The sequence below is a fragment of the Amphiprion ocellaris genome, chromosome 2 (genome assembly GCF_022539595.1).
Source record: "Amphiprion ocellaris isolate individual 3 ecotype Okinawa chromosome 2, ASM2253959v1, whole genome shotgun sequence".
NCBI lineage: Eukaryota > Metazoa > Chordata > Actinopteri > Pomacentridae > Amphiprion > Amphiprion ocellaris.
The window spans coordinates 12,307,791-12,322,943 of NC_072767.1; the positions used below are offsets into that span (position 1 = coordinate 12,307,791).

Consider the following 15,153-nt stretch of genomic DNA (forward strand, 5'->3'; position numbering starts at 1 on the left):
GTTTTCCTCTCCAATGAGAAATTTTACTGACATTTGAGGTAGAGCTATAACACAGTCGGTTAATCGCCAGCTATTTTTATTATTAATTCACTAGTTTGAGGATTTTTTTTTATGAAAAACAGTCAAAATTCTCTAAATCCAGTCTCCCAAATGTGAATATTTTGAAATCAAGACATTTTGCAGCCCTAATGTCATGTGCTCGTTTGTAGGTTAACATACAGTTAAAGTTTCTTAAATAATCTGAATCTAGCTGATGTGGAATGCATCCTCTGATCAGGGTCACAGTAGGACTTAAACATGGCTCAGGGAAGAATTAATGAAGACTGTAGCATTTAAAATGTTTCTGTATTTGACAGAAACCAGAACTGTGATGAGTGAAAGTCACAGAAAACTAACAGAGCTGGTCTCTGGAGTCACGCTGGTTGAAACCTCATTAACATCTGAAGTTTTTTCATGTTTGATCACATTCAATGTATTCATCTGTTTTATAATGTGCTCCTTTCTGATTTGAAATCTGTGTCTTGGTGGGAACAGCTGTTATTTGTAGTTTGTCCAGTCCCCAAAGGTTTCACTGTTTCTTGTGTGTCCTCAGATTCAGATGTCACCCTGTTCCCAAATGTAGGCATTCATTTTGGTGAATGCAGTGTGATCATAACTGACAGAAACTGTGGCCAAAACTACTAAAATAGTAGCCAGGTTGCTGTTATCCTCCAGCTGTGCTTTCTTATTCTCCTCCTTTCAGCCCAGACTCGGCGTTGTCACATTTTTATTCTTTGCCTCTTTGAGACCAGAAACCTTTCATCGCTGTGGGGAACAAACATGATTTCTATACAAGCTTTCTCCTCAAACGTGGTGAAACTCCTCATTTCTAAAGTAAGCCTCCCTGCAACTTCACTGTCCGTGCGCATGCCTGCGTGCGTGTCACATCTCCTGCACAATTAAAGCTGATTCCTCCGCCGCGGCATTAGTGACTTACCGGCGGTGACAAAGAGCCTCCAGGCCTCAGATAACCCCGAGCCACCTCCTGGAGCTGCTCTCTTTGGTCTGGATGCTGGCTACCTTTGGCTCAAAGCGCGCCGTCGATCCTCCACCTTGCTGATGTCCGTTTTGCTTAAGTCGGTAGAACTGCACTTGCAGCGAAGTCCCAATATGCAAAGGCACAAAGAAAACCCTGACTTCAAAAATTTATGTCTCAAGCCCTCGGCCGCAGACACTCCCCTTCCCCTGACAATGAATGGACCACAGCAGATCTTCTTAAATGTGCCATTTCAATGCGGACTGCTTAGCTTGGCGTTTGAGGGCCAGCTCCTGCTTATTTGATGAAAAAAAAAAAAAAAAAACTCTCCTAATGACTTAGTGCACCTAACTTCAAATACCTTGATATGATTTCCATCCCTTCATCTCATACACTCCTTTTCATCCTTGCCAGCAGATTTGAGGCAGAGGGGGGGCGCGTATTTCATGGCTAGTTCGGACTGGAAGTTAAGCTCAGCAGCTGTGCAAGGTTTTCCTGTTCACATCTGACCAAGTGAAACTTACTGCCACCTGTTTTTTTTCCCTCGGATCGGCACTTTGCAGCGCAGATATATCACTCACATACCGGGGAGCGGATGGGACTCCGGGGGCGGCCGCTGCTGAAGAGGCTAAACGGGTCAGGTGCAGCGGTGTCCCTGTTTAAGTCCTGCTCCCATGATGCTTATCAGCGCTATCGACATCCTGCTCAGCCTCCTGCTCTGATTTGCTTTAACCCCCGCCTGAAAGCGTCTTTCCCCCCCCAGAGAAAAACACGCGTCCAGAGAGGAGAAGGCAGCGGGGCTTAATTATCCGTCGATCCGCGCGGAGATGAGTTGGGATGCAATTTGTGTTTAATTGCGAATGAAAACCATCCAATCACGCGTAACCCGCACGCAGCCACATCCCGGCCTCCTCATAGACCCGCGGAAATGCCGATTGATTTTTGTCAGAGGGGCGCGCGCCCTTAAATCGATCAGTGATTGATAGATTTGGTGGTTTGTGGTGTCAGAGGAATCTCAGGGCCTCCTTTGTGAGACCCGAGGGACTACAGTGGACATAATAAGCTGTTTTTAATAAAGTTAATAGGACAGAAGATGCTTCATCCGGTGTCATATTCTCACTTTTCCCTGTCCCATCAACAACATGAAGTTTTACGCGCAGGTTTGCTCACCCACCTGACCTCTGTGTTTATAGGAGCAACTCTTTCCCTGTTCAGCTGCAGTTATATATTTTATGTTCATCCATATTTGCCGTGGTTATACTGCTTTCTCCTGTTTTAAGTGGATTTTTTCATCTTTCGCGGTATTTCTCCCCTTTTATTTCCTGATTTCTGTAGCTACCAGAGACAGTCCGTTTATGAGTGTCCATATACAGCCAATTACCTTGATTCTAATTTAATCTGAATATCAGTAGGTTTCTTTTTAGGGGTCAATCGACATTCGATACATTTATGGGTCACGTCGTACAAGCAAATGTAAAATACACCCTGGATTTATGAAATCAGTGAATGTGTTCTGGATAAATTGTATTTTGTCACATTACATATTTGTTTTTTTAACTGTTTTCTATTGACATATCAGTATAAGTTCCTAAAAAACGCAAATATGGCAATTAGTAAAACCTTAGATGCGTTTCATACTGATCAGAGCCTTTAAGAGTGTAAAGCAGAGCCATTTAAAGTCCATATGAACTTAAATGTACTCAGAGGAATGGCACGAATTAAAGACTAGGAAGCTATGTTCTGTCTGTGAAATCTGACTTCACAGCTGACAGGCGCTTTGAAACGGTGAAAGGTGCTTCTCTGTAGCGAGTAAACATTTTTCTCTGAGAAACTCCCGGACCTCTCATCTTACTCCGCGCTCCTCCGTGCAGTAGCGTTGGCTCGGTCACTAGAGGGGGGGATCTGCTGCACCTGTTCTCCAGGCGCGCTGCTCTCCCTTCGGCACAGCTCGGCTCTCCTCGGCCGGCCGCTGTCAGAGCGGAGGCTCTGCTATAGGAGAATGCAAATGTTCGCCTGCGATCTCCTCCCATTGGCCCGTCACACCTCTGTGTGGGAGGGTCGGGGGCCACGCTGCCTTTATAAGTGCAGATTGCCTTCCAGCGCCTCAGTGACACTACGTTGTTGCACCGTGAAGCTATTAGAAATAGTTTGAGGTATATTAGAGGCAAAACCAACTGGAATTTATCACCTCTTCCGTAAAATTCCACACACAGTCAACACGTAAGGTCAACAGCGCGGCCCGACAAGGGGGGGCAGGAGCGTGGGGACCGAGCCTGTAAGTAGACGCTGCTACTATTAAATATATGGACAGACCACAACAACAAGGGACCAGATCCCCGTCCCTCCAGTAAGACCTGCAACCTCATATGAACCATACGAACTTTGAAAGAATCTGAACGTGCCATTCCGTTTTGGATTCCTGGGACGTTTGGCACCTTTACGCACTCTGTGACTGCCTCACACTGCTTGATGTGATTGTGTGAGAAAGTTTCAGTCCGGGCCATGCTGCGGTGACTTCAGCCCGCTGCTGGGACTTCATGATCAAGTTGTAAACAAGCGAAGAAGGATGCTTGGAAAATATTTATAACACACCGAGCGGAGGAGAGAGAAACCTTTTCGTGATACCTGATCGAGCAGAACCGAGGACAGTAAATCACGAGGAGGCAAGTGGACTGCAGAGGTGAAGCGAGGACAAGACAGGTTGGTGTCTCCAAATTCACCGGGCTCGAGTTTCAGCCGCCCCGGGGGCTCCTGGTATTAAAGCGTGCATTTGACCTGGGATAAGTTGTCAACAAGAGCAGCGAGCGGAGGCAAACTGGCAGGTGTACAAGTTGATTTACATGCATACGTATATTCACGCCACTATATATAGAAGTTGTCTTAGGGACGAGCAGCCGTAATAAGTTTCTCCACCCACCCACCCGCCGGCCCTGCAGCAGCTCCACGCACCGGGCGTGTGCGTGTGTCTATATATACACCATACAGGCTTTTATTCCTCTTCGCAATCTGTATCCGAGAGGGCTGCCTGCCGTCGGTTTGGCTGTAAGGGCAGGAGTAGTCGCATGGACTGACATGGCCACCGACCTCGCCATGAGCGCAGAGCTGCCCAACAGCCCTCTGGCCATCGAGTACGTCAACGACTTTGACCTGATGAAGTTTGAGGTGAAGAAGGAGCCGCCGGAGGCCGACCGCTACTGCCACCGCCTCCCGTCCGGCTCTCTGTCCTCCACCCCGATCAGCACACCCTGCTCCTCAGTGCCTTCCTCGCCCAGCTTCTGCGCCCCGAGCCCGGGCGCGCAGCCCAACCAGGGCCTCGCCAGCGGCGTCAACAGCAGCGGGAGCAGCAACAACAGCAGCGGCAACAACAATCACAGCAACGCGGGCAAGCCTCAGCTGGAGGACCTGTACTGGATCCCCAGCTACCAGCACCACATCAACCCCGAGGCGCTCAACCTGACCCCGGAGGACGCGGTGGAGGCCCTGATCGGCAACGCGCACCACCATCACCACCACCACCAGGCCTACGAGGGCTTCCGCGGGCAGCAGTACGTCGGCGAGGACCTGTCCACGGCCTCGGCGGCCCACCACCACCAAGCCCATCACCACCACCATCACCACCACCACGGCCACCACGCCCGCCTGGAGGACCGCTTCTCCGACGAGCAGCTGGTCAGCATGACGGTGCGGGAGCTGAACCGGCAGCTGCGGGGCTTCAGCAAGGAGGAGGTGATCCGCCTGAAGCAGAAGAGACGCACCCTGAAGAACCGGGGCTACGCGCAGTCTTGCCGCTTCAAACGTGTGCAGCAGAGGCACATGCTAGAGACCGAGAAGTGCACCCTGCAGAACCAGGTGGAGCAGCTGAAGCAGGACGTGGCGCGCCTTGTCAAGGAAAGGGATCTATACAAGGAGAAGTATGAGAAGCTGGCCAGCCGGACCTACAATGCCGCTGGACCTGCGAACACGAGAGATCCGTCTGGGAAACAGGCCAACACCGAGTTCTTCATGTGAGAGACTGATGGTTTGTAGCATAGACTCTGAAGTACACCCCCACCTAAACATCCTTCTTACATTAATTTATATTTTTCTGCGTTTGTATTTTGTTTACAGTTATTCCCCCGACAGAAAAAGACTTTTAAACTCAACATCTTAACATTTGATGCGCACAGACGTGAACCTTTTGCGCATTTTGAGTCTTAAAGATGTTTCGGCTAAACTTCTGTTCACATGGGATCACTTAGCCTGTAGACTGTTCTCTAGTCAGAAGTCTTACTGAACCAATATGACATTTGACATGACTGTCTTAATTAAGAGAGAGCGACGATTTTGTCTTAAAACTGGGGCAAAGAAAGTTTTTTTGTTTTAAAAGTCTGAAAGAACTGAAACAGAAGCAGAAGAAGCAATACTCCTCCTCTCCTTTCGCTCCAGAAAGCTCCACAGACTGTTGATGTGAAAGAGAGGCGGTCTGTGATGCAGAGAAGAGACCTTTCAATAATGCAAGTCTAATAGATCCCTATTTGCAACCCTGCATGCAGGACATGTATGGTAACCTCCAGTCATCTCCCACAATCCCCCCCACATGTATGGAAAAAGCATGACCCATGGTCCTCTCCTCCTCCTCCTCTTCCTCCTCTGCCATCAGTAAGGCCTGGGTATGCAAAAAAAGCCACCAAAATGTTCCCCCTGCCCCCCACAATCCCAGAGAGGTGCAAGGACTGCGGACAAAAATGCAAAACAATCTGCTACTGCGAAACATGGATGCGTCTTTAACTGCTATTTTCAATCAATTTTTCTATTGTTTTAAAAAGAAAAGAAAAACGACAAAAAGAGATTATCTGAGCCAGATTTTAGACTGTATTTATTTCCACCTGTACATAATGTGTAGAGAAAAAAAACAGTTAACTGTGTTATTTTACCTTCTCTCTTTTTAAAGAAAACTGCTTTTGTTGCTTGGATTATTCGAAATGTCTTAATACAAATGTTTGTATGTTACAGCATGCAAATCGTCTATGGTATCCTCCTCCTCCTCCTGAACATGTGTAATGTCAAAGACAAGCCTATACTGCACTAAAAAGAGATCAAACTGGACTTTTGTTTTCTACTCATAGGACCTTTGATCTGTTACTCTTAAAATCCTGGATGTAAATTTGATGAGGCGGAAATCCTCATTTATGAAATGGACAAGGACTGCATTCGCTGCTAAAACTCTATGCATCAACCCGATGATTAAAAAGACTTAGTTTAATGATTCTTTTTTTTTTTAACTTTAAATATTTGTAGACAAAAATGTGTCGGGCCTGTGGGTTCCTTCTCCAGCCCCGTGTCTTAATAAGATCCAGTGTGTGATAGGAGGATGCTTGATTGTTAGGAAAGAGGAGCCTGGTGGTGAGAGTTTAATGTTCTTGGAGTAACTCTATACATTATTCTGTCAACAAGAAATCCCCGGTTCGTGTGTTTTCTGCTGCCTAGATATATGTGCAATATTGTGCAGAAGTGTCCGATGCTCAGCCAACCTGTTGGAGGTTCAGACTGCAAATGTTCCATTCACATCCACAAACAAGCGCAAAATGCAACAATATAACTCAGATTATTCATAGTTTTTTTTTTTTTGGTTTCTTTATTTCGTCCAAAATCTTTTTTTTTATGTGAAATAAAACAACAATCAAACGTGACTTCATTCTTGCGATTTCTGTTTCTGTATTTATTTTCTAAAAATTTAATCGAACAATAAATCATCCTCGGTGATCTTATTTGTTTTAATTCGATTTTTGGGGTGAAATTTGACTATTATTTTTTTTCTTAAAGCGACAAAAATAATGTAAACTCGAAGGGAATAAATAAAAGGGGAATAAAACAGACTTCTGCACAGTGCTGTAAATGTATATCTGTACATATGATTTCTATATTTATTCAATGAACGTGTCCTGACGTGTCAACAAGTGAAAACCCTACAAAGTGGATCGTTGTTGAGAATCTTGTTTTCATAATGTTTAATAAAAAGTTCTGTCCCAAACCTGTCAGACTGCTGCTGCCGTCATTGTTCCAGTGCAGGTTGGATTTAGAAAAAGAAAACAACCCAAAGACACTCCGGTCTTAAATGATTTATAGAAAAATGTCACAAATCTGCTCCCGTCTTTTGGTTATTTTAGGCCAGCTGCGTTTTGCCGACAGTAGATAAAAACTAATAATAATCCTTCAAATGAGCCTGTTAAATAACATTTGTATTATTGTTAACCTATCCGAACATTATTTATTAAATGTGACGTGTTTGTTAGCGAAAGAACAACAAAAATGACTTGCTCGAGTTTAACCTGCATCTAAACTATATCCTCGGTTTATAATAATATGAGAGACTGTTTTAAAATGTTAGTTGTTAAAATATATTAAAAAAATACAGCTAATGTGGCAAATATATTTGATTGTTTTATGACAAATGAGCATTTTGTCGAGGGTGACAAAAATCAGAATATAATGAAGATGTTATAAAAACTATTTTATTATTATTATTATTATTATTATTATTATTATTATTATTATTATTATTATTATTATTATTATTATTATTATTATTATTAAGGAAAATAATGTAATTATAGTTGTTAATATTATTAGCAGCAGCAGTAGTAGAAATATATTATTTGCAGCGTAAAGGCGCAAAAATAGCACTGAATCTCATCATTATTTGACCCTTAAGTAAATCATTCCCTCATTTATTTTCGGCTTTTCTCTGGCTGCTTGTAATTCTTGTATATTTTCCAGAGCAGCCCGCTCTGCTGTGACTGCTCCTCTGCTGTCTGAGGCGGAGGACCAGGTTTGGCACCGGGCTGGCTGAGTTTGGTGCAGCCGGAGCGGAGTGCAGCATGTCGGCCTGCAAGCTGCTCTCACCTCCTGCATCACAGCCCACATTTCCAGATTTGTCTCTGTGTGTTTGAGAGGCAGAAGCAGCAGAAGCAGCAGCAGCAGCAGCGGAGGCGCACGGAGCTGCCCTCCTCCTTTCCTCCGCTCCGCTGGCCCGGCTCTGGCCGCCTGTCAGCGGGCCTCTGAGCGCCTCGTCAGCCGGTGATGGATGGAGGACGCCGAGCTGCTGCCTGCCGCCACCGGACAGAGAAGCAGGTGAGCAGCTCTTTCTCACTCACTTCATGTTTAGAGTGTGTCCATAGGGCACTTCTGCATGATACCCGCGATGTGTCCCCATAGCATGTGTGCGTGCACTCGCGCGCGCGGCCCGAGCTGGACGCGGCCTGAGACGGATGCCAGCCCGAGTTGGTGCTGATGTGACACCGCCGTCAGGCCCGATGGGTGGCGGCTCACTTCAAGCACGTATCACCGTGTGTGTGTGTGTGTGTGTGTGTGTGTGTGTGTGTGTGTGTGTGTGTGTGTGTGTGTGTGTGTGCGTGCGTGCGTGTGTGTGTGTTGGGGTCAGGAGATGTTAGATGGACTGGAGGAAGTCAGTGATGTTGCCCACACTGCAGCTCCTGCAGCTGCATCTTCCCACCTGCAGTTCAGGCTGCTTGCATGTATGCAGCTGTGTGTTTTGAATTTTAAAAACTTTATTTACTTTACAGCATTCAGTTTCCAAGCTGAGGTGTGATTTTTCTCCTGCAGGCTGATTTAGAATCCCCAGGTTTAATAGCTTCCTGTCTTTCATGTGTTTCACATGCTGCTCTGATTACTGGTCTTTACTAGCATTTGTGTCCATGAAAAAGCAAATGGAGGGGTGCAGGTTTTTATGTTTTCCTTCTTCCAAAAAGGCTTAGAATATCCGTTTTCCTATTCATTTCTTTGCAACACATCATTTTTCATATCATGAATGTAATATGTAAAAACAAATATGAAACCTTCTTCCATATATTTACTGCAAATTTATAACACACCTGTTTACTCACACAAACCTGTAGATTCATTCTCAGCAAATTTCAATGACTTCAGTTTCCAATAAACCATCTGTCTGACTGTTATCTATCTTCAATGCATTTCACCAACTTAAAATCCCCTTTTTTTGCTGAGCTTTTTCTCTAGAGAACACATTCCCCTCTCACCTCAGTTCAAATTTTAATTTTCTCTTAATATCTGTCCCGCTCCTCCTCTCTTCTTTCTCCTCCTCGCTCTCTCCCTCCTTCCAGCCTCCTCATCACTCTCCTCCTCTTCTTATTTTTGCTGACTCAGAGGAAACATTGAGCAGTGTGACAGCCGTCACCTCACTGAGACTCAGAGGGTGTGTGTGTGTGTGTGTGTGTGTGTGTGTGTGTGTGTGTGTGTGTGTGTGTGTGCACTGAGAACACACACAAACACAGGTTGTGGGTATGCAGTGGACTGAGTGAACGGACGTGCATTCAGTGTGTGTGTGTAGGAGACAGAGAGAGACATCAGTGAGGCTACACTGTGGGCTTTTCTTTCCATAAATCAGGCCAGAGTCCATCTGAGCTGCATCTGAGAAACAAAGCGAGTGAAGCATAGAGAGAGAGAGAGAGAGGGAGAGAGAGAGAGAGAGAGAGAGAGAGAGAGAGAGAGAGAGAGAGAGAGAGAGGGGGGTGCAGTGTGTCTCTGGCGTCTGGAGCTGCTGCTGCTAAGATTCAACACAGTCAGCGTCTCTTCGGCTCAGCTTACCTACAGCATACCCACCTACACACACACACACACACACACACACACACACACACACACAAACACACACACACACACACACACACACACACACACACATACACACACATCATAAACAGAGAGGCCAGACAATCAGTGTGGAAGCTGCATGCAGCTGTTAGATTCTCATCCTTTTAATAACACTGATGGTGACCTCAGCCTCCACCTCTTTACCTGCTGTTGTTATTGTTGTTGTTGTTGTTGTTGTTGTTGTTGTTGTGAAGGCTGGGTTACCAGCTCACACTCTGAACCCTTAGATGCATAAGTGGGTCAAAAATGACCCGGTGAGGTCGTTTCCTTTAGAGAAATTGCAATATTTGTATCACTAACCCAACCTCTGTATCACTGATATTATCATACAAGAGGTGATGCAGCAGCAACAGCCGGAGGAAAAGAGTGGAAAATGGCAATAAAATGGTTGTGGACATTCTTCTATTGCTGTTCTGTGTAATATTTTTCTTTTTCAATTATTAAAATGTTCAAAATCTGTTACAAAGTGAAAAATAAATATATTTCAAAAGTGAAATTGTTTTTGTGTGGACCAAAATGTAATAAAAACAATGATACAAATTATTATTCTTAACCAAAATGACAAAAATGGCTGATTTCTTATGGAAGAGTGTATATATATATATATATATATATATATATATATATATATATATATATATATATATATATATATATATATATATATATATATATATATATATATATATATATATATATATATATATATATTTACACACACAAATGTACCTCATCAGCTAATGCAGGCGGTGTTAAAGTTGTGGCCCTTAAACAGTACGTTCACAGTTTTTCATACCGGTCTTGAAGTAATAGTCATGTGACTGTATCAAAAGTGAAACAGGTTTTGTTTGCAGTAATCATGCCTATTGTTGATACTTGATATTGAGTTTCTGTTAGGGAATCTAAATCAGATTTTTATTTCTAAGGTCTGGTCCATTTGCATTTGCCATCCTAGATTTGATTCAAATCAACATCTAGTGGCCACTTTCAGAAAAGTCAGACGGCAGTTCATGTGTGTTTTTCAGTCATTTCCTTGTGCATATTGCCCATCATCATCATCATCATTCAGCACCAGCACCTCACAGCCTGGTAAATATATCAGCAACAGGCATGAGAGGAGAGACAAGCAAATCTGTTGAACATTTCTGGAGAAGGACATTGACGACACACTGGAAGGAACTTAATCCCTGACATGCATATAAGCACAGCTACGTCATCATGGTTTATGTCTACATAAATTATATTATTTTTGTTATTCTTTTACACACGGGACTCAAATTTCAGTTCAGTGTGGACATATGTGACAGTAAAGGGTGTGTTCACACATACATATCATGTGCAAACATGAGCATGAAAACAGAATCAACAGAAAATGATGGGGTCTGACTACAAAACTGGAAGTGAGCATTAAAGCTCATCATGATGTGAGACACAGATGCTAATGTAGTTTTAGTGAAAGTGGTGAGAGACAAAACCCACAGTCTGTGTTTTTTGCAAAAAACATTTTCAAAAATTAGTTTGAAGCCAATATAGACAGTCTGTCAGACAAACCAATGTAAAAATCTCTCTGTGTGTTACGATCCTTCCCTGTGGAAAGACAAAGGGGGAGTTCTACACAGAAAAGGCTCCATGGTTAGAAGATCCCCGCTTGCAATGGATCCTTTAAAAGTCTTAAATCTGAATTCCATTATTCATAATATGATGTATATTTCTAATTATGGAATGTTTCAAACCTTCAGACCTATGAGACACGTTTGAGAAACATCAGCTCTTGTGGATTTAATGCTCTTGTTTTCAACTGTTGCACACATCTGCTGCCCTCATTAAGGATTTCAAGCAAACTGCACCTAAAAGCTGGAAGAATTAGTTGTGCATCTTTCTGTGCATTTTCTACTGTTAATTCCTGAAGTTTAGTTTTCTGTAATGCATGATAGTGTCTGACATACTGACATGCCACCAGCCCTGTGCATTCATTCTGCTGCAGTGTTACATGTTCCGTTCTGAGGACTTCAAAGCTTGTTTTTGTTATTTGGAAGTGCGCTGTTTGGGCATTTTTTGGATGACTGACACTAATTATTATATTGATTCAAGGACACCAACAACTTATACTTGGAAATAGTATATTTGCAGTTAAAATGAAAATTTTGGTTTTTTACACAACTCCAACACAAAACTTGCTAAGGGAAGCACATTTTTCAGATTAACTTAATACAACAACAACTAACAATAACTGGGAAAATACTGAATATAATAGATTGATATTTGGTTATTATTATTATTATTATTATTATTATTATTATTATTATTATTATTATTATTATTATTATTATTATTATTATTATTATTATTATTGTCAGTTTATTTAAAAAGGGACCATGTACAATATTAAACATAAATGTTTCCATTTGATGTATTGCACCAGAGTTAGCTTTAAGCTCATTTCCATCTGCAGTCCCTTGGCAGGACAGGTTGATCCCAGTGTAGACACCCTGACTTGACTTGGCTAAATTCTGAATGTGGCTATGTATGACTATTATAATTTATCCATATTAACTTCAGCTAAAGCTTAGTGTGTCTGTTTGCAGAATGAGGGCTGTAGAATTAATTCCATATCACTAAACCATCATTTCTCAAGAAAGAGATCCTTTAAATATCCAGCATGAACAGAAGTGATTAAAATAAGCAAAACCTGTTTCCATGTTCACAGGGACCCCTTCATATAGTTATAGGACAGACTTGCAGAGAGTGGATGTTATAGTTATCTTAGGTTGTATTGTCCCAACATGGTGCACAGACAGGCATCAAAACATTGAATTAAATGTATTTTATATCAGTTTGCAGCTGTAAATCTTTTAATTAATGCCATCACGCATGAGCATCCCACCTACATGTGATCTCTGCATAGATAGGCTGTTTCTGTGATCAGTAGCAATACTCCATCAATCCTTCAATCTGTTCACTCATGTTTTCTGACAGCGTTTAGAATGAAAACATTCACAATCCATTAAAACTACACAGTCAAATAATAAATAGGAATTTAGTAGAATTAACTTGTTTCTTGTTAATTTAATAAAAGTACAGAAGTTTTGCTATTTTCAAGAGAATTCAACCTAAAATAACTATGGACCTGAATTAATTTATAGCTAAGAATTTAATCAATTCCCTACATCTTTAAAGTTTAGGATAAACAGAACCTGCAGACTTCCCAGAATGCACAGTGTGAGACTTAAACTGCTCTTAAAACTCTTCTGTTGCATCTTCAAAAACCCATTCACAAAAAGAACTTGCCATGTGTCACTTAAGGCTCGTTAAATCCTGGTTGCTCTTTACATAATAATGAAAACAGAGCAAACCACGAGGAAGGTTAGTATGAATTCAATCCCTGCTTCTCTATACTGGCTTTAAAACAAAGTAACCGAAAGAAGCGTCACATTGGGTGTAAAATGGTTTTAACACTTGCAGCTGATATTTCTTTATGTCAAATATATTACTTAAATTGAGAAACATTTCAAAAATAAGATTATATTGAAATAATTGTTTAGCTTCAGTTCAGTTAATACACTACTGTTCAAAAGTTTGGGGTCACTTAGAAATGTCTTTATTCTTTTCAATGAAGATAACATTAAATGAATGATAAATCCAATCTAGACATTGTTAATGTGGTAAATGACTATTCTAGCTGGAAACAGCAGATTTTTAATGGAATATCTCCATAGGGGTACAGAGGAACATTTCCAGCAACCATCACTCCTGTGTTCTAATGCTACATTGTGTTAGCTAATGGTGTTGAAAGGCTAATTGATGATTAGAAAACCCTTGTGCAGTTATGTTAGCACATGAATGAAAGTGTGAGTTTTCATGGAAAACATGAAATTGTCTGGGTGACCCCAAACTTTTGAAAGGTAGTGTATTTTTAAGGCAGTAAGGGAGCATGTGTTTCTGAGCTGAACAATCTTCAAATACTGAACCTACATCTAACAGCTGGAGATGAAAGATGCTGGTTGCTGTATTAGTAACACCCTCCCAGGTGCCATCCAGCCCTTTTTATTTAGCAGAAACCCACCAGCTCCATCCAGCAGAGGTGTGCTGGTGCTCCCCTTAGATCTGCTCCCCAGGGAGGTGTTCAGCTTTAAAAAGTTGTCACCCCGCACAAAATGTAATCGACATTTTTGATAAATCACCTGCGTGCCGTTAACACTCACGGGGTATTAATAATTATTACTCCTGATCTGGTGATGGAGTTAGTGACCCGGGGCCACGAGCCCCCACAGAGCGGGGCTGGGGTGGGGTGCTGTCCCCGCCCGGCACACCCAGGAAAGCAATTTGGCAGGGTTGGCGCCGTAGAGCTGCTGCGACCCCTGACTGAGCGCATGCCCTGCCTGCACCGACTCCACGCTGTCACACACACACACACACACACACACACACACACACACACACACACACACACACAGAGACACACACACACACACACACACACACACACACACCGAGACACACACACACACACACACCCTGACACGCTGCATGCTGAGTAGACAAATTCAAACATGCTATCACAGGAGAAAATATGCCCAAACAGCAAATCCAACCTTGTCCCATGCTTTGAAAATACAGTAATAAACTAACTGGCAAACAAACAAACAAATAAATGAGAGCGGTGGGATGATATGCTGATCTCTAAACTAGGAGGAGGAGGAAGAGGGAGGGTGCGTGAATCACACAAAATAGGCTGTTTTTTCACCTGAAGCTGGAAAATGAGGCTTTTAAAATGTGCCGTAAGGAGAGAATTGCCTCCAGATACTCTCTTTAAACTATTTAAGCAAAATAACTGTCATCAATGCCATTTGCAGCTTCACAAATAACTACAATTGGTGTTATGATTCCATATTTATGTTTTGTTTTGTGCATTTTCTGTCTGGTTTATGCCCAGTAGTAGTTTCAGCTCAGCATTTGTTGCCATGAATTCACTTAAAGAGAATTTCCTTCATGTTATTTTATTTCCCGTTGACGATGGTCACGAGGCGATTTACTGAGTCAACCTTTTAACGAGGGGTCGAGTTCCTGCTGAATCCCTCAAACCACCACTATCACTTCCCTTCATGCTCCACTTCCTCACCTCTGTGTGTCTCTGTGTGTGTCTGTGATTCAGCACTTTTGTCCCAAACAGCCAGTCATTGTTTGTCAAACTTCATTCATTTTATTGTGTCACAGGTCACACGGTTCCTTGTGTTTCGATAACAGTAGCTGGTTTGCACTACGGTTTGTGGGCAGAGAAATGACACACACACACACACACACACACACACACACACACACACACACACACACACACACACACACACACACACACACACACACACACACACACACATCCAATAGAGTATATACATACACCGAGCTTTGAAGCTGCACACATGCTGTGGACCAGATGAGTGTGTGCAGTAATGCAGTAGGGAGGACTGTCC

General features: G+C 42.7%; 1 protein-coding gene across 1 annotated transcript; it reads left to right on the forward strand.

The window, feature by feature from the left end:
* Positions 1-3,116: 3,116 nt before the first annotated feature.
* Positions 3,117-6,684, forward strand: mafaa (MAF bZIP transcription factor Aa). The gene has a single exon (XM_023269683.3). The coding sequence runs from the start codon at positions 4,088-4,090 to the stop codon at positions 5,021-5,023; it is 936 nt and encodes a 311-aa protein (XP_023125451.2). The 5' UTR covers positions 3,117-4,087; the 3' UTR covers positions 5,024-6,684.
* Positions 6,685-15,153: the final 8,469 nt, after the last annotated feature.